This window comes from Sciurus carolinensis, chromosome X, assembly GCF_902686445.1.
Source record: "Sciurus carolinensis chromosome X, mSciCar1.2, whole genome shotgun sequence".
NCBI classification, from domain to species: Eukaryota; Metazoa; Chordata; class Mammalia; order Rodentia; family Sciuridae; genus Sciurus; species Sciurus carolinensis.
Genome location: NC_062232.1, coordinates 83720569 through 83746390, shown reverse-complemented (window position 1 = coordinate 83746390; position 25822 = coordinate 83720569). Strand labels below are relative to the sequence as shown.

The following is a 25822-nucleotide window of genomic DNA, read 5'->3' as shown; positions in this document are numbered from 1 at the left end:
AAAGAATGGTAAAATTATGGTATTTGCAGGCAAATGGATGAAATTGGAGAATATCATGCTAAGTGAGATAAGCCAATCTCAAAAAACCAAAGGACAAATTATCTCACTGATAAGCGGATGATGACACATAATGAAGAATGGGAGGGTGCAAGGATGGAGGAAAGAGGGACTGTATAGAGGGAAAAGAGGGGTGGCAGGGGTGGGGGAAAGGAAAAAAATAACAGAATGCATAAAAACTATTACCCTATGTAAATATATGATTACACAAATGATATGCCTCTACTTCATGTACAGAGATACAAGATGTATCCCATTTTTTTACAATAAAAATAAATTTTAAAAAATGTATTCTAGCAGCCATGTTGAACAATGTATTTAAAATTTAAACTCCTGGAATACTGTATTTATCTGCTATTGAAATATAAAGTACTTTGACTTAAAGAAAAAGAAAAAGAAAAAAAGATAGAGGTACACAGTGATTTTTGCCCCCTGGATACCTACAAAGGATTCCTATCTCCATAACTTAATGTGCAACCTAGCTGTGTAGCCTCAGTCAGGTTGACTTCTTAGTTTCCACTTCTGAAAAAAAATGGGGATGATATTAGTAATTTTTAATTAGACTGTTGTGTAATAATAATACAATCCATGTCAGGCATTTAACAAATGCTAGCTATTAGTGTTACAAAGCTCTGGAAAAATCTAGTATCTTAATCTGTTAAAATATTTATTGAGAAAAATAGAAATATCTATCAGAGAGAGGTAGTGTAGAAAAAGGGGTGTGTGTGTGTGTGTGTGTGTGTGTGTGTGTGTGGTGAGAATATGTGCATGAGCTATAATATAGTAGATAATTCATGAGTGAACTGAACGTGGCAGCAAGATGATGAGTCCAAAGCTCACTCTCATCCATACTTTTTGTGTGTTTCATGAATTGCTGATCTTTCCTTTCTTTTTCCTATTATCATTCGACCATCTTTCTTTTGATTTGGAATACACAGAACTTTGGCAAATACCGTGAATTACATCTCCTTTCCTCAAATTAGCATGGAATTGAGATGACAATGTTGTGTTGTGACATTTAGGTTTTGCTAAAAGTACTGAAATCTTTTCTCAGTGAGGTTTTGGCAGAAATGAGTGGGTGCTCTTCTTAATTTTTCAAATGCTGTATTTTAAAATCTGTGTCCCAAGAATAATTTCCATCTCTAGAAGCAAGGGACTATCTCCTCACACCCACCCTTTCCACCAATATTTGTGGGTTTTTAAATTACATGAGAGCTACCTGGAACTTTTAAAGTCCAAGATTCTTCTGGAGTCTGCCTAGTGTAATTAAGAGGGCTTATCAGGGGTGAAACTGAAAGAAAATATTAGAAATGCATATGTCTGATTATTAAGGGAGCCAGTTGAGGCAACAGAGTGGGGCTTCTGGGTTTTATATGACTACACATGCCAGGGTGAACTTTAACACTTTAGCCCTTATTGTAGGTCCCCAGTGAGGTTCAAGGTCCACATTGAACAAATATTATTTCTGTTATGATATTTCTTGTACTGCACATCTCCCCCAATTCATTCACTTCCTAAGGAGCTGCTTGTCTTTTCATCAGAAGAAACCATCTGCTCAGGTCCCTATACAACTAAGTAAGGATCTCTTTAGGACTGTAACTAATCACTCCCTATTTCCTGGCAGACTGCTTTTGTTTTTTCCCAAGAACTGAAGAGTCTTGGGGCAATAAATTTTATTGACATGTTATTATAAGCTGAGAGTTCTCCTGAGATCTCCAAATTTTTCACTAGTGTTCTAAGTAGATTTTGTGAAAATAAATAAATAAATATATACCTTCCTCTGTCAGATTTTCTACTCTGCACTACCTGAGACAGTATCTGTTCCTGAGTTTCACTTAAAACCTTGAAAGTAGATAATCCCAACATATGTTATATCTGTCATCTCTGTCCATAATGATAGCTCGTCAAATCCCTCATACTTTTATATCCAGAACTTTCTTTCTTTCCTCTGAATGTTTTCCATTGACTGAAAATTCCACTGGTTTTCCACATCTGCAGAATGCTTGAAACTAATACGTGGCTCTCATTTAAGGGCATTTCCTTTTTATGAACCTCTTATGAAAGAATTGATGGTTCTTTCAAATCCACATACCACATACCTAAAGATGATTCCAACATTCTCCCCAAAACCTAATGGCCATATCTAAATCATTTTTCTTATGCCATCACATAAAAATTTCTTCTCATGTCATCTGATTATATATAATCATCAAGCCTTCTTTATCATTACTGTTTACAATCCTTCTGGTCATTATGTCCCTATTCATATCCTTCCTCTCTTATCTTTTTCATCTTCTGTGTCTTCAATATCCATTTATAAAAATCAGCTAACTCCTTAACTCTACACATTCTTAATTCATTCTATTCCAGTTGTTTTCTCCATTCCTCCATACTGAGAACAGCATCTCATGGCATATCCTGAAAACAGTTGTGACTCATATTTCTACACTTCTGACACCTTAAACTCTAATGTAACTTTCTAATCACCACTTCATATCTTTTCACCTTTCTCCTTCCTTTCTTTCCACTTGTTCCGATTTCTTTATGAAGTGTCTTACAAAAGCTTATTTGTGAGATAATGCAAGAACATTCAGAGGAGAAATGATTAGATTATGGGATTTATAACCTAATCAGTGGATTATTCCACTAATATGAATTAACTGGGTGGTAACTGTAGGCAGGCAGGGTGTGGCTGGAAGAGATGAGCCTCTGGGTGTGTGCCTTTGGGGGTTATATTTTGTCTCTGATCAGCAGAGCTCTCTCTGCTTTTTTCTCTGCTCTCTGTTTGCCATGTCCTGAACTGTTTTCATTCAACACGTGCTTGTACCATGATATTCTGCCTCACCTTGGTCCCAGAGCAATGAAGCCAGCCATTTATGGACTGAGATCTCTAAAACAGTGAGCCAAAATGAACTTTTCTTTCTTTATGCTGTTCTTGTCAGGCCTTTTTCTTACAGTCATGAAAAAGCTGACTAAAACACCATTAAAATCTATATATGATCTTGATACCTTAAGAATTTGCCTCTACATTTTCTCCATCAACAATCTGCTGTCTTCACTTCCTTCCCTCTCTTGTAAATTTATAACATTAAACACTTTCTTGACAATACACAAAACCTTCTGTCATTTTTGACCATTCTAACCTCTCGCTCGTAGCTTTAAAATCTGATTTTATCAACTCTGTTTTTTCCCTAACATCAACCAAGTGTGCTAATCACAGCTAAGGAAAAAAGCATATCTCTAAGTACATGTTCCTTTACAAACTCCAGTTCTAAAATGCCAACTTGCCCTTTAGTACCGTATATGCCTCTCTCTCCCACATATTCCTTTTATCCCAGTAGATATTTCGGATATTTGCTACTGTCCTTGAATTCTCTGCTTTCATCATATGATTTCATCACTTACTTGACAGAGAAAACAGATATAAGAAGATAAGATTTCCTAATTTTCTGCTGCCATACTCACAACCATATCTGTATCTGCATTTATTTCCACTCTTCTTCCCTAGAAGTTCAGTAGAATTGGAGGACTCCTTTTCAACTGAAAGGAATGAAATATTTTTTTCATCTCTGCCTGTATTATTTGCTTTTCCATACCCTCATACTTTTGTGCCTCAAATACCTTACTTCTGAACCATTAGCTAAAAACCGCAGTGCAACCTCCAACTCTTTGCTGCTGTATGACTTTAAGGCCTTGCTCCATAAATAGTCCCCATCATCCCTTGAATTTTGACCTTTGACTATCTACTGGGCTTTTTATGGCAATCAATAAAAAAAATGGAAACTCTTCAATCATTGTTTTCACAATTGAGTATTTTTAAAATAATCGTTCTTGTAATTTTCTACATTTTTTTCACCTCTAATTCCTTCTTCAGCCCAATATAAACTGCAGTCCCCATCCCTCCAGTAAAATAGCTGTGTTAGATAGGGTTTTGGTGCTATGACCAAAATACCTGATAAGAACAACTTAGAAGTGAAAAAGTTTATTTTGGCTCATAGTTTCAGAAGTTCAGTGCATGATCTGCTGACCCCATTGTCCTGAATCCAACATGAAGCAGACATCATGGCAGAAGGATGTAATGGAGGAGTAAAGCTCTGCTCATGGGTGGTCAGGAAACAGAGAAAGAGAGGAGTATGGGCCACAGGGAAGATGCACCCTTCCAGGGTCCACCACCAGTGACTCAACTCTTCAAGTCATGTCTCACCTGCCTACGGTCACCAGTCAGTTATTCCACTCAAACTAGGATGAACTGTTTAGATTATAGTTCTCATAATCTAATAATTTCACGTCTGAATATTCCTGCATTAACATAGGAGCTTTGGGGGAAAACCTCATATATAAACCATAATAATAACTCTCACTAAAATTGACTCCAGTGGATACATTCTAGATTTTATTTTATTTGAGCTCTTCATCAGTCAATACTTTCTGCTCTTGATTCTAAAACACCACTTTCTTGTGTTTTTCTTCCAGTGTTGCCAAGTGCTTTTCAATCTCCTTTACAGTCTTCTCATTCTATAACTGTAGTGGGCTTTGCTTTGGGCTCATTCTCATTTCACTGTATAAACACAATGTGAACTTGGCCAGGTTCTTAGCTTTAACAACTCTAATAGGCTTATGATTACAAATCTGAATCCCCTGCTCTTGCTCCTTAGCTGTAGATCCATACTCTTAGTTGCCTCCAAGACATTCTGCATCTGTATCAAGCTTGGTGCATACAAAATAAGTCTTCTCCTTTTCCCATTTTATTTGTTCCCTCAAATCAGTTTCTCTTTTTCTTTTTGTGCTTTCTATCTTAACATACCAGCCACATGGTCCAAGTATAAATTTTGGAAGTCATTTTTTATTACTTCTCATCATTGTCCTGTATCTATTCAGCTGCCAAATTCTACCTCTTGATATTTTCCCCTCCTCTTTCCTATTGTCTGTACCTTTATTCTAGCTATTGTTCCTTCAGAAAAACTGTGGATTACTGCTAAGTTCTCTTTTGTGACCTCTCCTCATTTATATCTACATTTCTCCCCACAGTGCTGCTAAAGTGATCTACCTGAAAGACAAAACTCTTCAGCAACCCCCTATTGACCAAATAAGAAGCAGACCCTTAGCATACCACTCAAGGTCCTTCATGATTTGACTGATGATATTCCCTTCTTTGGCTTCTTCCCTATGTGCACGCTATACTTCAGCTAAATTCAATTATTCACTGATCTTTGAATGGACCACATTTCCCATGTCTCCCTAATATCACACATACTTATCTCTTTTGAACTTCAAATATTATATCTAGAATACCCTCAAGCTGGCCTACTCTTTTTCACCTTAAAATCCAGCTTAGAAGTGACTTCTTTATGGTTCCTTTGTATTCCCTTTATTCAGCTAAATACTTATCTGGGATATCTTCTTTCATCCTGGAATACCCTCATCATTAACACTCTTTATATGCATTGTAAGCCTAATCATTTATCTGCCTACCTCATTAGGTTATAAGATCCCAGAGGGTAGGAACTGTGCAAACTTGCTCATTTTTCTGTCTCCAATATCTAGTAAAACTCCTGGAACAAAGTAGGCATTTAGTGAATGTGTATTGAATGAGTGGATGGATACTTTCTACACTGGAGCAAAGGTTTTCCCCACTGTTAACTTTTCTCTACAAAAATACGTAAGTTTCCCTTATTTGCTTTCCTCTAAAAGAAAGAAAATTTCCAGATCATAATATATTTGGCTATTATATATTAGAGCTTCCTTTCCACCTTCTTTATCCTTTGCCCTTATTTCTTAAAAATGGTTATATGCGTGGAATCATGATCTATTTTTCTTTTAGGAATTGTGTCATTGAATGGCATAAAAAGGAGCCAAGGGCCATCATGTGGAAGCAAATACCTCTGGGAAGATTCAGGGGAGTGCATGCACCTGCTCACTTAGGCAAACCAGACCAGTTAGAGAAACGATAGCTTATCTCAATTTCTGTGGTTGTGATGGAAGGTGAACAAACCCTGTTGTTATAGCAACTCCACTTGGACATTGAAAAGCTTCTTACCTGCAAATATTAGGCTCATATATGGAAATTTATGACAGTAATCCTTTGGCATGATCAGAGAAAGAGGTATTAGTCAATCAGGTAGGGAAATCCTAAAGAAAAGTGCTGGGAAGATGGCATGCTGTAAGAAAGTCCAGAAGGAAGAGAGAGAAAAAAACTAGTAAGCACTTGGGCATTTTATAAAAGGGAATCCCAGTGGTATGAGTTCAAAAGAGGCAGCTTCCAGCAAAAAGTTGAAAAGAGGCATCAAGAGGGTGAATGAATTTGTGGGGTATGTGTGTTGGAGGGCTGAGCCATCTCTGGATCCTAGAGGAGGCAAAAGACACAGGTAGGAAATGTGGCTTGGAGGTTTCTGGAACTCAGTCAAATTTAGTGAGGATATAAGCTAACTTTCTTTTTTCTTTTAATCTCTTTCTTTCTTTCTTTCTTCCTTTCTTTCTTTCTCAGAAAGAAATATCTACACAGTTATTCCTGATGTTTGAGTTAGCAGAGCAGCTTCCCAGGTTTCTTGTTAATGAACTTACCCTTGGTCTGAGAAAGAACAAATTTACCAAGTTATTTCAAAATAATCAGATAACCAATTATTGTACCTCCCTAAAATAGTCAGAGCTAGTCACTGCAAGCAGAAAGAGAGGGCAAGGAGAAGAAATAAAATAAGACCCAGAGAATCTCAAACTCATATTGTAATATTATCGACTATTGTATTTTGTTCTATTTGTTTTAATATTCTAGAGTCCTTGTCTCTATTATTGATCTACATACAGCAAAAAAGTCCACTGTAAACACAACCTTACTTTGAGATCACAATGGGTACTCCAATGCTAATCTTCTGTTATCCGTTATAGCAGCTAGAGAGCTTTATGCCACATTAAGGGCCTCTAAGTCTTGAGTTTCTTGGTGTGTGTGGTCTTTCAGAAGTTCTGACAATGTCTGGAAGCCCTTATTAATTGACTTTCTTTTACCAAATAGAAAATACCTAAATTTCTGTCTGTTGTACCAAAGATTGTGATGAATTTCAATATGATAGGTAAAAAGATAGTTTGGTGCTTCTTTTTGTGGGAAGGTTAGATTAGACAGATGGTTGTGGACTACATGTTTGTGTTGCCCCAAAATCCATATGCTGATATCAAAACCCCCAATGGGTATATGAAGCCTTTGGAATGTAATTAGGTCAGGAGAGTAGAGTCCTCATGATGGGATTAGTACCCTTTTAACAAGTGACACAAGAGAGCTTGATTCCTTTCTTCTTTTGCTGTGTGAAATAAACAAAAAGATGACATCTGAAAACCAGAACCTTAAAATGTTTGAACCATGATCTCCAACTCTCCACCTTCCAGAACTGTGAGAAATAAAGTTCAATTGTTTTTATGGTATTCTGCTACAGCACCTTGAACTAATTCAGATAGAGATGGATTTTCTAGTTTGACAGAGTGACTTGAACACTATGTGTGCATAAAACAAAGGTCAAGTTGCATAATGCAAAATGGGGTAGGAATGTAGGACTATAATGTGTAACCATGGTAAGCAGGAGAATCAGTATCCCAAGATTTGGAAGGTGAAATTTCTGGTGGATAAATTTATTTCAGTGCAGACATGTCAGCAGGGACATGACTGTATAATATCGACTGATGAGGTGCCAGGAAGGGTATGAGGTCCATGAAGGGAAAGTTAATAAGGTAAAGGGAATGCTGGGAGACAATTCAAGGGTCATGGTGGGAATGGGGAAGATGATAAGCTCTTACTATGAATATCGAACACTTACATTGGGGAGAACTTAGCTGTATAAGTGATCACCTGTACTGGGGAACTGGGTAACATGTAGATCTATCTGTGGTATCATTCATCATGGCTTGGGTATGATCTAGGTAGGTAAGAGTTTGCCAGTAAGCTTCAGTGTCTTGTAAGGCATTTTGTGTAAGACAGAAAGATATGAAATTACAAAGAAATACGTAAGCATGACCAGTAGCATTCTGACAATGCTTAACAAGCAGTTAAAAAGTCCACAGTAACCATAGTGGTGTTGACTTCAGTTAAGTAAGGAAAAGGGGTCTGTATAGATTGAAAAGTGGAGTGTAAGACAGGAGGTAAGAGAGAATAAAGGGCAGTTGAAGAATTTATAGAAAATGTGAGGGGTATTCAAGTGGAATTGAATAGCCAAGGTTTGCATTTGAGGAACGGATAGGATTAGAATTTTTATTTGGTTGATTTGAGCGTGGAATTGTGGTGGTAGGACATTTTAGAGTGCCATTTATACTGAGATCATCATTTGGGATATGTTGGTCTCCTTGGCAGAAGTCATCATCTTGTTAGCTTTGGGTTGTTCGTCTGAGGTCATCGTTCCTGAGATGATGGCTACTGAGTGTATTGTTGTCTACTGCTGACTTGTGAATGTTGCCTGCAAGGGCCTTAGTGTGGTACAGGTTAGGGGCTCCTTAATATGAGTCCTGAAGTAGCTTCAAAACTTTGAGGTGAAGTTTTACATTGAAGAATCATTACAAAGGTGGCTGAAGATTTGTCATTTGCCCTGAGTTTTCTGGAGTTGCATCTTATGGAGAAAATATAAACTCAATATTCCAAACAAGTAAGATGAAAAGGATTCCAAGGACTTCGACATTGAGCTGGAGTGGTAAAATCCTGTATCCAAACCATGAATTAAATAAAGCATACCCAGGAAAAGCTGAATAAGAATGAATGCTCTACAACTTTTATGAGTTTCTGCCATGTATCCTTTGTTTTTCTGGGAGGTGTTTGTTTATTATGGTGGGAGTCATAAGTATTGTCACCCTGGATCCTCTAGTAGCTGCTCATTCAACATCACTGTACTGGGGTGGTATTCTATTTAATAACATTGACTCTGAAAAATAAAGTCAGTTTCTTCTTGGGAAGATGCTCACATTTGTAATTAAGGAATCTATCCCCTGCAAATAGAAACTTCCAGTTAACCAAAGTTTACAACCATCATTCTGGAGAATTACAGTCTACTGTGGTAGAAAGTTTTCATTCATAGAAGATAAACTTTTGGGGTGATTGGAGGTTATGAATTTTCTGTGAGCCCCATTCTGTTATGTATCCTCAACCAAGGTGCTAATATAATATGATTTGTGAAAGGATAGAAGGGGATAGTAGAATGAGGCACTGTCATTCAGCAGAAGGTGGTGTTACATTTGGGTTTTGTGTACCTAGAATTATAAGAAGTACTTATGGCTAGAAAAAAAAACATGAAAAAAGGTTAAGGAAGAAAAAGGCAGGAGATCTACATATGGAACTATTTAATGAAACTTAAGTTCAACTTTTTGCTATTTACATGTTAATTTATCAGTTATGTATTTTTCCCTAAGTACCTATTTTCTCATTTGTGAAATATAAATAAAAGTACATACCATATAAAAGTAGCTTTAAGAGTAAAATAAAGAATGCACATATCTTAAGTGGTACTATTCCTGGTATTGAAATATCAGTATATATTACCTGTATATCATTCTTTATAAGCCTCCCAGTAAACCAGAAGGAGAATGAAGATTAGTGGAGGATGGCAAAGCTTAATGCATTTTGTCCAATCTAGTACCCTCCCTCTGGTGTTGTATTATGACTAGACCCATATAGACTCTTTTGCTGGGAATTTGGTGGTCTAGGAATTTACCTGGACTGCCTAAGTGTAATTGGTCAGCTCTGGTGGTATACAATTGATATCTTGACATCTGTTCATTACTATTTAGATAATCTCTAAGAAGACTGATATCTTCTCTACAGATCTCCTTTTATGGTAACCCCTCCCTTGAATTATCCTTAATACTGTTCATGGCAAAGTCGAATTTTTCTAGCAAGCTCATCCAAATTCTTCCAGCATTTCAGTTCCAGAGGCACTTTCATAATTTAAGGTATTTGTTATAGCAGCACCCCATTTCTCAGTACCATTTTGTATCTTAGTCTGCTTGGACTGCTAATACCTTAGACTAGGTAATTTATTAACAACAGAAACTTACTGCTTACAGTTTGAAGGCTAGGAAGATCAAGGTGCCAATAGATTTCATATTTGGGGAATCTCATTCCTCATAGATGGTGTCTTCTAGTTGTGTTTTCACATAGCAGAAGGGAAAAATAGGGAAACAAGTTCCCTCTGGCATCTTTTATAATGTCACTAATCCCACCTAGTTACCTCACTAGACCTCACCTCTTAATACCAACACATTGAGGATTAAGTTACAACATATGCATTTCAGAGGGGCACAAACATTCAGATCACAGCAAGTGTCAGAATTTGTGGACATGATTTAAAATAATCATGATTCCTTTTTATCCTAATAACTTCCATTCTTTTATCCTACGAGGTTCTCATAAGAAAAACCAATAAGTAATATTTTTAAATTGTTTGTTGTGGTTGTCTTCATTAAATAAGTGCCCACTGGGGTCTGCAAGGATTGAGGAAAGTTGGCATGGTCCTTGCACTCTGGAAACCCCAGGGAATGCTATATTACTATGTGCTAGACACTATACTTTCTCCTTGTCACAGATTATCCCAGTTATTCCCTACAACATAACTGTTGTGTGGAGTATTTTCATTTCCACTCATTAGATGATATCTTGGATAGTACAGTCACTGTATGCAAAGATTCATATTGCAACTCATGTCCTTATAGTATGGAGATGCTATTGCCTTTGGAATTGGAGCCATCTTGGAAAAGAACCTGAGGTAAAATTTGGAATTTACTTCCTAAGGGAGCTATACTATATACTTGAATGTGTAATATGGAGATATATTAATAAGGAGGTATGGAGAGAAATTATAAATGTTTTAAAATCATATGCATTCCAGAAATGGAAAACATGGTTTGTTTGAAAAACAGTTGGAAAAAAGATTAAGTTTATTGACTGAACTTTTGTGACCCTGGTAGTGTTATGAACATCATACACTGGTTGACTTGTGATCAATACCTTCTCAATAATAATGTTTCCACAAAGGTGTGTTTTCTCACAGGAATAGAGGTCTATTTGGATGAGGATTCCTGGTTTTACATTTTAAATTCTAGTGTTGGTGAAGAAGAAAGAAACCTCAATACTTCATTGATATTGGAGTGTAGGAAAGGGGTCTCCAGTTATAAGAAGAAAGACACATAATATAATTTAGTAGAGGAGCTAGTGTCCTTTAGCAATGATACTATGTTTAACTGGATTCCATTTTGTAGTAAAATGATAACCAATAACTTTAATATAGGGTTCTTTAAACCACTTTTACATGTTTCTTACAAAGTAAGAATCAGTATCGGGTCTACTGAATCTAAGACTTCTACTTTTGCTAGTAATTGTCCCTATTGTGCCTTTTGATGCCACCATGTTTCAAGGTCATGAACAAGAGGGTGTTTAATTAAAATAATTCACCCAATCCTCACATTTTTCTCCCATACAATTCTGCACATTTTAGAATCAAAGTAAGTTTAATACAGACTGATAAGTGACATAAGGGAGAGAGGCAAAGAAATTTATGGAAGGTTATTACAGCTATTGAGTTAAGTCTAACACAATGACCCAAATATTTTTTTTCTGAATTCACACTAGCATTCTCTCCAGCACCCAAAGTACTGATTTTGATTCTTGTTAAGTGAGTATCTCATCCTTCAGGGAAATTGTGCATGCTCCTGCACATGCATGCACACATGCATAGCAGGGTGAAGAGGAGACAGGTATTTAAGATTATTTTTAAGACTCATTGGTTATAGGATGTTACCTAATGGTGTTGGTAAAAAAGAAAAGAGAAATTTGTCATTTTATTTTATGTATTTTCCTAACATCTGTTTTTTTTTTCTTTTTGTATACCATGCCTTAGGCGAAAAATTTTCAGTGCATTCCAGGAGTAAAAGATAATACAAAAAAAACCACCCAGAATATAATACTGAGGCTTCTAGATGGAGAAATGGGATTCAAGAAACCCATGTTATTGTTCCCATGCATAACCTTCATCTTTGCTATTGATAGTTACTCTTTTTGGGTTATCATATTTTAGGCACTTCATTAGACTGCCAGTAGGAACTGGCTGGCTTATTGTGTCTCAACTGTTTAGTATCTCTTCTGTGGTAGATGCTCTTTAGTGGGTATTAGTACAAAATACAAAGATTTTCACTTGTTACCTACTCTCATTAATCCATCCACCTACTTTCTCCCCATGCTTTCTGGTACCTTATATTCCATCACCTCTTCCACCAGGATGCTGAGCAACTTGACAAGTCATTTTCCAATGCCTTCAATTTGTCATGCTTATTTTTACCTTCAGACATTTTGTTTTGAACTAAATGACCAGATATTCTGCCCACAGCTATGCACCTTGAAAGTTGGAGCTCTAAAGTGGATGTAATTCAGGACTATCTTTGAGTGAGGCTTAGTGCTGCTGTATTCCTCTTCATCTTGCACCCTAATACTGAGTCAATCAATCCAGGAATCATGCTTGGTCATTTTCCATCTCCATTTGCTGATCATAGGCATCTCCCACAACCATAAATGTGAGCTGAGACCTGAGACTTTCGTGCAAGTGTTGATAACTTGGGAGTCTGGAACCCTTTCCTCTAGTAGTTTCATTGTACTTTCTGGACCTGACAATGCCCAATCTCAGCTGTACCACTTTCAATTTACAATGAATTTTTATTGGGCCCATTCACTCAAGCTTTGGTCCCCACATTTTTTTATTAGTGCATTATAGTTGTACATACTGGTGGGATTTGTTGTTACATATTCATACATGCACACAATACAAAATATGACAGTATAATTTGGTCAATGTCACTCCCAGAACTTTCCCCTCCCACTACATCTCCCATCCCTTTGTCCCTTTCCTCTACTGATCTCCCTTTGATTTTCATGTCATGCAAGTTTTCAATATTGTGGATCTGACAGTATCCAGTTTATGGTGGGAAATTCTGAGTATATGCTTTTTTGGTGTTGAGGTGATCTGTCTCTATCAATTCCCAATAACATGCAAGACACTCTTTTTAAAATGGTGTCTAATTCGTCACTGAAGATTGCTCCAGAACATCAATGACTATGTTGTAAATCTCCTATTGAGAATTGTCATCAATTCCATATGAAATCTCTCCTCTCTGCATTTACTCTAATGCCATAAGATCTGTTCTGTCATATGCCCTAAGTATCAGGGCTGCTAGTACTCCAATTTGCACCTGGTACAGAGTCTTTTACTGCTTTTTGCCCTAATCAAAGTTGGTAGCTTTGCATGACAATTAGTAAATGAGTGAGAGCAATATTCCCAAATTGGAATATTTTGCTCCACAATCTGTAAAGCTCTATCAGGTGTGATATTTCCTACTTAATAGTGGATGCCACAAAATACTATAATATGTGATGTGTTTTTTTTTTTTTTTTTTTTTTTTTTTTTTTTGCAGTGCTGGGGATTGAACCCAGGTTGAACCCAGGGCCTTGTGCATGTGATGCAAGTACTCTACCAACTGAGCTATATCCCCAGCCCTGTGTGATGTGTTTTGATGGGGTTTTCCTAGTATTCAGAAGACCATTGGACCTCTGAAATCTTCACTGATATACATCTGTGATAGTTTTCTCTCTCAATCTCTGGAACACATGTGTTTAACTAAGGACTCAAGTGTACCTATGAATTATATCTCAGTCAATCCAATTAAATGTTGTTATGTTTATAGTTTATCAAAATAATTTTCTACACAATGTCCACATGGTCCACATCTCTTCAGACTGTGTTACAACAGAATGAGAGTGTTAATACATCCTTGGGGATAATAATTGTTTGGTTTTACTTTTTGGTAGTTTACTCTCCTCCTCTATAATCCTTCTGGACTTTTTATAGTCTATATGGGTGAATTAAATGAGAAATGATGGACATCACTACCCCTACATCACTACCCCTTCAAGTTTTAAAAGGTGTCACTAATTTCTGTTACTCTCTGCAAGATTTTGTGTGTTTTTAAACTTACTTTCTTGGCTGTTGTAGTTGCATCTCAGAGCACTTGTATATCCCTAGGATGATAGCCATTTCTTTACCAGTTAAGGAACAATTGTGGAGGTTCCATCACTTGGTATATGTATCAATTTAATTATATGTTTGAAGATCAGGGAAATGACAAGCAGATTAGTTCATGAACTCATTAGAATGACAGCAAATCCGAGCTGGAATGACTCATTTGCTCCCTCTCCCAGTGCCATGAAGATGTCTCAGGTCTTCAGACATCAATATCAACTAGGACTATGTGTCCAAAGGCCTAAAGATGTCTGTGTACCTTTCCCTCCTATGTACAGTTAGCCAAGTAAATAACCATAGGTCCCTTTGTGGAAGGATTGTGGGAATCATTACTATACAAACTTGCTATAAAGTTGCAAGGTCTTTCCTTCTAGGGATCTCATGTCTGTGCTATCCCCTGGAGCCTGAAGGACAAAATATTCAGCAGGGTAGGCCTATGGGATTAAGTACTGAAGTGAGAGTTAGCAGATATGTGTCCCATAGTCAGAAACATCAGTCTCTGTAGCATCTGAGAGAGGTTACTTTCTCTCTCATCATGTGTATTGCCCAGTAAAGGAAATTCTTATTATAATTAGTTACATTTACTATGTTACTTTTGGGTGATTTTGGAACACCATAGTCTGTACCAACACTCAGACCCTCATTCAAACACTTACAGAATGGAGTCATTTTAAAAGAATCTCCTGAAGAAAAGACTTACAGTGAGTAACTCTGTCAAAGAGGAGTTCAAAGATGTGGATCTAGTTTATTTACTACCTTCATGAGAGTGCACATCCCCCATACCCCCACACCAAATATCATCAAGCTAATTTTTGAAATCATTTATGTAAAAATGAAATCTTACTTTGTGTAATTGTGCTAAATCCTTTGAGAATGTCTATGCAACAAATATACCTTTCAGCAATAACAAAAAATTACTAAAGTGATATTTATTTAGATATTCCTTACATCTAGAAGATAATTTTTAACTGGATTTAGGATCAATCCTCAATTTTTAAAAATCTTCTAACCCACGGTATTGGGTATGCAATTGCTTTTATTTAATTTCTTTGTCACTTGAATGCAGAGAATAGTCTCCATCGAAAATGTAACTCTAGACACCACCTGTGATTATAACTCATGTCTCTTAAAGCAAGAGCTGCGTGATGATGTAAAGAGGATGGATAGCATAAAGCATAAAAACCAGAGGACATGAAAGCATATGAAACAAGAGAAAATGGGGTGATGAAATTGTTCCCTGACTGCATATTCCATTGTGTGATTAAATAACCAATGCCTAACATGTTCTTCCTTTAACCAATCATAAAAGACAAATGGGTTAAAGGAAAAATCTTTTCTATAGTTAAATTTAACCAGTACAATTTTCTGGAACTTTTTAGATGTTTATGCATAGGAAACCTCAAGCATGATTCTGGCATAGATTTGGAAGCTAAATTACTGAGGAATGTTCCCTTGAGATTCTCTCTAGGCTGATGAGAAAGGTGTGTGCAAGAGGGCAAGAGAGAGAGAGAGAATCTTTGATGAGATTATGGAACAGAGAAGAAGAATGAGATGCAGGTAGGTTCATACTATGAGACAAATAAATCAGGAATAAAGCAGCATGTTTTTATAAAAACTCTGGGTAATCTCATTTTAATTAAAAATATATATTTGACAACTTTGAATCAGTAAAGATTCATTTCTATAATGTCAATCTCCAACCAGACACATACTATAGTATAATAATTTTATCTAGTATTATTACCTTTTAAAAATGTAAATATGAGTTAATTATCTCATATTTTAAACTTAACTGTGATCCATCCATAAACTCCTGGTGTTTTTGTATGTATGTATGTATGTGTATATATATATATATATATATATATATATTTCAAATGTTCCATTTGTTCATATATGTAAACATTTTTGTTCAAAACGGAGTCACCTTATACACACTGCTATGGTCTGGATGTTCCCCCAAATTCATGTGTTGAAACTTAATTGCCAACGTAATAATATTAAGAGGTGGCACTTTTAGGAGGTAAGTCATAAAAGCAGAACCTCTGTTCTACTTAGGTTCATTTTTTGTCAATTACTCATTATATGCCACAAAATTGCTTTAATTGTTTCTTCCATTTTCTGATAACTTTAAGAGCATTATGTTTGGTAATAGTGGGCTTTTAAATGTTCGCATATCATTTCAAATGAGGCATGTTATATTACACTATAAATATATTGAACGGACCCTTGATATGCTTTTGTTTATTTGATGATTTCTCCTATATGCAAAACTATGCTCCTTTTTTTCTTTTTAGCGCCTCTGACCTTCCCTTCCACCTCAGACCTAAATTCCCTTTCCCACCCCGACTCCCATCTTCTTTCTGTGATTTGAGGGGTTGTTAGAGTATCTTCCTGCTGACCCAATGGAATAAACAGACCATTTTCAATCACTAAGTTAAAAACCATAGAAAAGTTAGTTACACTCATGAGATTGAGTTTATCATTCTTTAAATGGATTAATGAGCTCAATGTAACAACAAAATTGCGAGATGATCAGGAAATTATGGGAAATGTCTTGCCCACAAAAGGCTTTCACAATTGTTATTCTTTACAACATTTAATGTCTTTCCTGTGAAAGAAATTACTTCAGCATTCGTTTAAAAACATTATGGTCATAGAGAACAATGGTATGTATAAGAGGAAGAAAGTAAAGTGTTTAGAATTGTCATAGTATATGACTGTAATCTGGTGACATTTTCATGTTATAGTGTAACAATGCAGTGGGTTCACCCCTTTGTGAATTAACTACAAGGAAGGAGATAAAAGTGTGAAGGTGGGTTTATCACTTGATGGAAGGAAGGAGAGCACTGGGGATCATTCCCAAAGCAGTGTTTTCCCAGGTAAACAAAGCAAGGGTTTCTTTTTTCTTCTTTCATTTTTTAAGAAACTCATATATTCATGTACAATAGACTCATCTTCACATGTAGAAGCAGGCACATTCTTGAGCTTGCTGTTTGACATCATGCCTCTTCCTACATTGCAGGTTCAGAAAATGACAGATGGGACCACTGATGGGCACAGAATTTAATATTCTAGAGAGCAAAATTCACTTCCTAAATGTGGGGCAGGATAGCTGGGCAAGTTTAATTGATATAGCATTCACTTCTAGGTGACCTTGGAAGTTTCTCTATCAGAACTTGTCTGAGACAAAAAGCAACTTTAGAGGCCACTACAGTTATTTAAAGGCGCCACAGTCTTTTTTTTCCTGCAAGCTTAAGTGATTGTGCTTGAAAGTACTGGCCTAGCAGCTAACAATAGCATGTCACCAAATGGAGCTGAAGAATGGGGAGAAAATTCACTTTCTTTTATTTAATGTATTACCCTTTGTTGTATTTTTACGATTTGGTTAAATGACAGACACAGAATTGTCCATGGAGTCTTAGAAGGAAGAAGTTATTCCATAATTTAATAAGTGTTTGTTGACTAATATAATCATTATTTTCACACAGGTCAGAGAACTGCTGAAAATCTCTGCTAATCTCACATATCCTCAAAAGCATGTCACAGAAGAATGCTAAGCCCACCCCCAAAAATTCATATTCTTTATCTGCTGGATTCCAGGTAAACTGGCTTTTAAAGTCTCCAACCTATATAAAAATATCGTACAAATGTTTTCCTCCTTTAACTTTTCTTATTCCTTTAAGTACCTGAGTCATACATTAATCTTTTCTGTTTGAAATACCTAGTGCAATTTCTTTTTTGCTGACTGAATGCTGACTGATACACACTCCCTCAGACATTTTGAGTGAATTTTTCTTACACAAGTGAACTGTGATTCATATTTAAAGAGGCAATATGTTTGAGGGATTTCCTCCCTCATATTGGAAGGGATAAAATCACACCCCATTTTTATGTTTACCTTGTCCTATTGGTTATTTTGGCAGAATATTTCTTTTGTCTGGCCTATCTAATAATTTCTTTGATGATCAGAAGTTACTCTAATTTACAGAACGCCAGGATAGAAGAGGAGAAAAACCACCCACTCACTCCAATATTCTTGGATAAATCTGAACAACAGCAACAACAAAATCCCATAAAGATACATTTTTATAAATCCAGCAGTCCAAGTCTTTGAATTTGTTATTCAGCTTCAGCTAATGTTGCCAGTCAGGAATGCAGCACCACAACTGACAAATCTTCCAATGTTTTCAAGTAGCTTTTTGCTTGAAACCTCCCTTTTAAGCATTGAGGAAGAAGTACATAAACCATTGTGCAAGCAAAATACACATATCTGTGGGATAGAAGTAGGGCTTAGGGACCTGGACCTGGGGGTCACTGCTTTTGTCTTAGGACTTTACTGGGTTGGAGTATATGGATCATAAAATAAAACAAAATACCTTTAGTTTCAAAATGGCTCCAGGCTATGAAGAGGGGAGGCAGAAAATACGATTAATTACAATAAAAATATGCAATAGGTATAGGTGCAGTACACAAGAGGGGGAATTAACTCTAAGCAAAGACAAAACAGGTTACCTGGAGGAGGTGATACACTATCTTGTTTTCTGAGTTCATGTTGGCAGAAGGGTATATTAGGAAGAGGGAAGAACATAAATAACAACACCGCAACATGAAATAACATGAACTTCACAGGAATCTGTAAGATTTAGTATTGCTGAATCATAAAATAAAATAGGGGAGGGGTGGGGCAGTGAAAAGAGGTGAGATTAAGAGGCGAGGTGGGATTTAGTAAGTGCAAAACTGTGTCCTTTGATTTTATCCCATAGGTGATGGAGAGCTGGTGATGAATGACAGCAATATAGAAACAGGTTGGAGGCACTGAGACCAGAGGAAAGATTAGTGGGCCAGATGCCATAGTTCTGAGAAGACCTGATAAGGACTTAAATACAACAGTGAAAGTGAGCCTGGAAAGGAGAGCGTACTTTTACACACATATACCAGGAGGTATATTCATCAACAAGACAAATGGATGGGATATTGTACAACATTGACAGTGAATAATTACAACTCCAAGTGACAACATGGGTGTATCCTTGAATCAAAAAGCTAAGTTAAAGAAACAAATTCTAGAATGCTGCCTAGAAAAAGATAAATTTTTGTGAAATTTGAAAACAATCAAAACCAGAAAACATTAGTTAGGCATATGTGTATGTGAAATAAAGAGGAAGAAAATAATAAACATAAATCAGGATTGGGGAGTAAAGGAAGTTGAAAGAAAAAAAGAATTATCAGTAATATCCCAGTTCTTTGGGTACCAAATTGACGGAAGTTCACTGTAATTTAGATGGGTAGATGGATAGATAAACGGTCCTTTAAGGGACCATGGGGAAAATGTGTAGTGACCAAAGATTCTGATTATTTCTGTTCTCTTTACTAAGGGTTGTAAGACAGAATAAAATGTATTTTAGAGATAATCTGGAGGTGAGATCAATAAATTTCCAGACTTACTTTTTATTATTATTAAATTGCTTTTAGATTAGGTGCTCCAAGAAAAGCGGCCTCACTGTGTGAGGTCCACGTGCTTTTACATCCCGCGCTTTTTGACCTTTACCCTTGGCTATCATCACTTTCCCTCCAAAGGGAGACTGGTGACGCCAAGCAGTAGGAGGAGGGGGCAGGCGTCCTGTGGGTGTACAGCATTTCCATTGGCGGGCAGAAGGAGCGAGACCGAGGCTCACAGTTGAAGTGAGGAAAAAGGGGGCGGGGGGAGGGGCTAAGAGGAAGGCGGAGCTAAAGGAGCCTAACGGGAGCGGGGCGCAAGTGCAATTGTACGCGCCTCGCTGTGCGATGGCGGCGGCGCCGAGCACAGTCATCCTGCTGGCGGCGGAGTCTTCCCCTCAGGAAGCTACCGTCTCTGCCGCCTCCTCCTCCTACGTCGCCTGCGCGGCGGCGGCGGCGGCGGCGGTGGCAGTGATTGTGCCTGCCTCCTCCGCCACCTCCACGCCTGTCTGCCCGCTCGCTGGTGGCTGTGGCGACGGCGGCGGCGGCGGCTTTGGCGGCTCCACTATGGCGGCGGCGGGGAGGGGGGGCAGTAGTTTTAAAGTAGACACCCGCCCTTGCCTCAGAGAAGGTGAGTTCCCGTCCCGGGGTGCGGGGGCGGCCCCATCTCCTTTGCTGCCTCTCTTCGGCTTGTCCGAGATCGGACTGGGCGCGGTTCGCCTCCGCCCCACCCCCCACCTGCTGTGGCGCAGTAAAGGCCAAACTCGCCCCGCCCCGCCCCGCTGTATTAGCCCTGAGTGTGCAAGATGGACTGAAGCAGAGGGGCTTCCCTACCTCTACCCTTTCCCCGCAAAGGACGGGGGTCCGCAGGCAAAGGAACTGCAGGTACTCACAAGGCAGGAGTTAGAAGGGAAAAAATATATATAACACATTATTTCTCTCCCAGCCAGACGCTTTAGTGTGATGTAGAACGCTGAGGTGTGATTGGCAAAAGAGAGGAGGCAAGGTAGAAGTGCTGTGGACCTTGAGGGTCAGGGAAAGGAAAGGGGGTGCTGATGGAGGAAGGGTACAGAAATCAAAGAGGAAAGAAAAGAAATGAGGGAGACACACAGCCCCCTTGGGTGAAATTCAACGCCCTGAAGTGTAGAAACTCGCAGTAGACTTTTTACAGAGTGATGGGGTTAGGATTTCGAGGAGGTTAGCTTGTATACTTGAGCTTTCAAGTAGGATCTGATGTATTTTAGGATCCAGCGTATGGTGGAGAAGATTACTGGAGAAAGAGGCAGAGAGTTTGGCAGAAGCAGATATTTCAGCAATCACTGGGAAGTTTTCTGTGGATATTTGAGGTTGTATACTAGCAAAGCAAGGTTTACAAGGCTTACAGAAAGGTTTACATCTTTAAGGTGCTTTGGATTTCAATCAGTGCTGTGTTACTTACCAACACATACTACTCCTAACAAAAAATATTTCTTGACTATTTCAGTATAAGTGGTCTTTAGTTCACACGAAGTACTATATACTTGTAAACAGCCTACTAATATCAGACTTATAAAATGTGCATTTGAAATGTGTTTTAAAGCAGTTTTGGAAATGTACTTAGATGGTGGAGACCAATACTACTGTAGAAGATCTCAGAGAGTCTTACCATTGTAAATTTTGTAATTTCCACTATGTGCTATGTGACTTTATCTTGCTGACTTACCTCCAAAGTGAAAGATTGTGGATGCCAAAATAGAATAAAATATTTTAAGTTCCTTTTTATTGTAAAAGGACACAATTGTAAATGATATATTTGTGTGTGCTATTCCATAATCTTTCATACCTTTCACTTTGGTGGAATGGCAAATCAATAAAAACAAATCCCTCACAATATTTGTAATAGGCACATTACATAAATGCCACTTACTAAATATGGATGTTAGAAATACACTGTAATATGATGGTGTTTTATTTATCAACTCTCTTACTAAAGGTAACCTTTGAAAGATGGTAGTGTCTTCAATCAGCTTGGATATATGTCATTGTCCTAGGATGAAACTCCTGGATTTTTAACTTTTATACCAAACTGTCTGTAACCAGCAGGTAGGTGAGAGCTGTGTTATAGGCATCAAAATCACCACTCAATTTGGCTCTTATGACCTGTTCACAGTAAGGTTTAAGGTCATCATTTCATGGGAAAAAGTGACTTTGCCAGGCTTTCTAACTGGTTTGACTGTAGTATCTTTGAATATATGCAAATATTAAAGTCTTTAAGTTCATAAAGTAGCAGCAACACCTTATCTGTATGAAGAGAACTCTGGCTTAGACATCCAGTGCTGTAATTAATCCACTAGACTTCATGACCCTGAACAGGTCCTAAGCTTCCTGGATTTGGGTTTTGTCATTTCTGAAATGGGGGAATTGGACTGTCCAAACTCTGAGTTTAATTTCATATCTAAAAGCATGAACCATGATTTTGGAGTCCCGCATTGACATTCCTTTGGGGTTTTTTTCCATGGTTGTGTACTAGGACACTTACACACAAATCGTAAGAAACCTTTACCAATAGTTGACCACCTGACATTCACTAAGTAGTGAAATCTGTGTTGAATTAGGGTTGAGGCAATTTACTAGGATATGAAATACCAAGCATAATTGTTACCAAAAAATCATTATCATTTCTTTTTAGCTAGATATCCTTCCTTAACTGTTTAGTACAAACTTTTCACAAATGGTGACTGTTTGATGTATCACACTGCCCAAAACACTGTTAGGCCTCAGTGGTTTTGTTAGGTTGTTATGAAAGTAGATAGTTATAAAAGCCAAGTGGCTGACAGTTATAGTGGATAAAGGAGAAGAGAGAAAAATGTTACTTGGTTTTGTGCCAATATCTTTTGCCCATTTGGTTTTTTGAAGTTTTAGTTAGGACAAAGCTCTAAAAGACATCAAAGAATTGTCAGGATTCCGATTATTACAAGTCCACTCCTGATAAAATCATTAAATGTGGTTTGAATATATCTTTGCTGATACATTTTTTCCTTTACTTTCTTTTTTCCATACTGAGGTTTGAACTCAGGGGCACTTTACCACTGAGCTATATCCCCAGTCATTTTCATTTTTTTTTAAATTTTGGGAGAGGGTCTCACTAAGTTGATGAGGCTGGCCTCAAATTGAGATTCTCCTGCCTTAGCCTCCTGAGTCGCTGGGATTATAGGCATTTTTGCCACCATGCCTGGGGCTAATAAATGTTCAATTACTGCTAAGAGTCAAGGATCTCATCCCTCCTGGGGTTGGTAATGAGGAAGTCAGTGGGGAACAGAAATTGTCAAGTAAGGAATATCAGAAATTGTCAAAATGGGATATTGAGGAGTAAACATCAGAACAACAGAAATGGGAAGTGAACAGACATGAAAAGATTCAAACATATACACTCAGAATTCATGAGATAAGGTAAGGGGAGTCATGAGATTTTGTAGAACATATTTCATCAAATGAAGATTTTTAAAAATGTTCAGTGGCTCAAACATGAATTTTCACTCAGTAATGATGTTACCTGTACTCAGTAAAAGCCAAAACAAAAAATAAATGAAACTCCTTGCTCATTTGCTATCTCCTTTCAAGAAAAAAGAAATTATGAAATAGTTGCTGTTTTAGATTCTGACTTTTTATTTTGTTATTAGTCCTTTTGCATAGCATTTAGTTTAGAAGGTTTTCCTTTGTTTCCATATTGTTCAGTAGAGTTTCAAGTCATATGTCAGTAAGTACACCATAAGAAAACTTAGTTACTAATCTTTCCATAATTTATTCAGGAATCATTTATTGAATACTAGTGTATGTGTGCCAGGCAGTGGGCTTAATGCTTAAAGATATACAGACAAAAGACCCAGCTGTACTGAAGAGCTCAATGGTATTTCTTGATATTAAAACTACAAAATAAACAAGTAGGAAAAATGTAGTTTTAAATGACTAGTCAGACTCCTGAACTATTAAGACTGTTCCATTGTTTATTATAAATCTTCCTTCTGACCATGGTGGTTTATATAATACAAGTACACTAAAACACATTATATTTTAAATCTGTTGTGTTTGTGAAGAATAATTAGTAAACTGTTAGAAATAATTTTTAATTTTGTATTTCACAGGTTGGGAATGTCTGGAGAGAGGTTAATGAACATTTGTTAGTTTTTGGCCCCCTGTCTTCTCTTAGGTGTCAATATGTGAAAATATTCACTAAGCTTATAGAGAATAAAGTAAGCAAGCTTCCTACCATATTCATTATATCTGTGAGAATAGAACTTTGATTCTTTTCCATCTGAAACCAGTCTTACAGATCCAGTCACGTTTATTAACCTGTTGGAATGAATGGCATGTATTTGGTGGCTTTCTGATGCAAAGTAGCTGTCATGGGATCAAGTAAGTTAATGGATTACACAGGACCTTAATTCAGTTTCTGACTTCACAGGTATGAATCCTGAACTCACTAGCCACAAAGGTTTATGAAGGTCAAGGTTTAGTTGAAATAAAAATGATATAAATATTTAAAATTCTATCTAGTACTTTCCAATTATTTTGTTAATTCTGTTTTATTTTGTAATTATTAATGTGCTATGGGAAACTTCATTATCTGTTTGATTGTGATAATCTCTGTAAATTAGCCAAAACTTGGCAAACTCATGAGTCAGATACTAATCTAATAACTTGAAAATCTAATGATGTTAGATAGCTTTATAGCTTTGAGTGTCCATCATGTTGAGTGGTACAGATCTGCATTTCTAGCACAATTAATGTTTCTGAGAACTCCTTAAAAGGAGTGTGACCTTTACAACACCTTGGCAAGATTAATACAGTTCCTCATTCTGCTATATCTGAGTACTGTACTCTGCTCATTTAGGTTATGATGGTATTCAAAGATTCCAAAGGTCAAGCCATCTTTTACAAAAAAAATATCCTGTTTATTCAGAATGTTTGAGGGAGGTTATCTTTAAAGATGTAATTATGGAGAACATAGCACATGCACTCCTTGCACAATTCAAATGCTTATTTCTCAAACTTCTCTGTGACGAAGAATGAAATTTATGTTTATAGTATTGCAGCCAACCCTTTTGAGGTTTGCTCCATTTTGATCACTTTATTAAAATAGGATATACAAGAAGTTATTTACAATCCTAGGTTTCTTTGTGTCAAGATCAGTTAGACTATGCAATTCCCACTTCAGTGAAACATTAAAACAGCTAATAGCAAGTTCTTGCCATAAATGTTTTATGATTTGTCCTGAGGAAGAAATTTGATGTTTGTATAACTAAACCTAATTGTCATTTAAGAAATGCAAATAAGAGTCATTTTATTAAATATAGCCTGTTATATGTAGAGTTACCAGAGTTACCTAATTTGAGTAAGTTTAAACTTCTTACCAGAATAATAAAAGAACAGTTCATAAAACAGAAAATTTTATTGCCCCAAACTGAATAAAAATGGTAATCTTCTGTTTCCTTTCCTCAGATATCCTGTATCATTTATAATTCCACAAAAAAGGTGGACTGTATTTATTATTATTTTCTGATCTAAGCCATAAGTGTTATATTTTTGTCACAAGAAAATCTATTTCATTCTAAATTGTCTGGTGTCATCTAGTAATATTAGATAGGAGAATGTTTCAAATATGATAATTTGAATTTAATAGTTACATTTTTGGAAGCAGAAGTTAGTGATGTTTTGCATTCTCATAGTAGTGCAACTATTCAAAATAGGCCCAATCTAACAAAGGTCACTAAAATTAAGTTTCTATCAAATGACTCTCTTATTTTATTTCATTAAAGGCATATATTCTGGTACAAGCTGAATCAAATATTTTTATATTTATATCATATTTTGGTAATTCCCAAGTCCATAAAATGTGAGCTATTATATTATAATATATTCATAATTATAGTTTACTGATTTAGCATCTCTCTAGTATTACTATTGCCTTTCCCCAGACTGTCACAGTTATTTTCTGGACCAAATCCAACTGACTCTAGAATCATATCTCTTAAATTTTAGCCACCCCATTCATTTACTTCCTATAACCTTTCTGGTCTGTAGCTTCCTCAGTTATGAAATGAGGACATAGGATGAATTCTTTCTGAACTGGAGGCATTTTTGCCCCCCAAGGGACATTTGGCAATGTCTGGATGTAGTTTTGGTTTCCACAACTAGGGAATGCTACTGACATCTTATTGGAAGAGGCCTATACTACAATGCCTAGGACAGCCTCTTACAACAAGGAATTATCTGATCCAGAGTGACAATAATATCAAGAATGAGAAATTCTAGACTAGAAG

At 36.9% G+C, this 25822-nt stretch overlaps 1 protein-coding gene across 5 annotated transcripts in view; it reads left to right on the top strand.

The window, feature by feature from the left end:
- The first annotated feature begins 19835 nt into the window (after positions 1-19835).
- Positions 19836-25822, top strand: part of Zmat1 (zinc finger matrin-type 1) — a 42411-nt gene continuing 36424 nt past the window's right edge. For 2 of the 5 annotated variants that reach the window (XM_047536653.1, XM_047536654.1), the window contains exon 1: positions 19836-20154. In XM_047536653.1, coding sequence (XP_047392609.1) covers positions 19872-20154 — 283 coding nt within the window. In that variant the 5' untranslated portion in view covers positions 19836-19871. Of the gene's footprint in view, positions 20155-23660; positions 23965-25822 lie in introns of those variants that run through there. The other 3 variants (XM_047536655.1, XM_047536658.1, XM_047536657.1) reach the window with 3 other exon arrangements.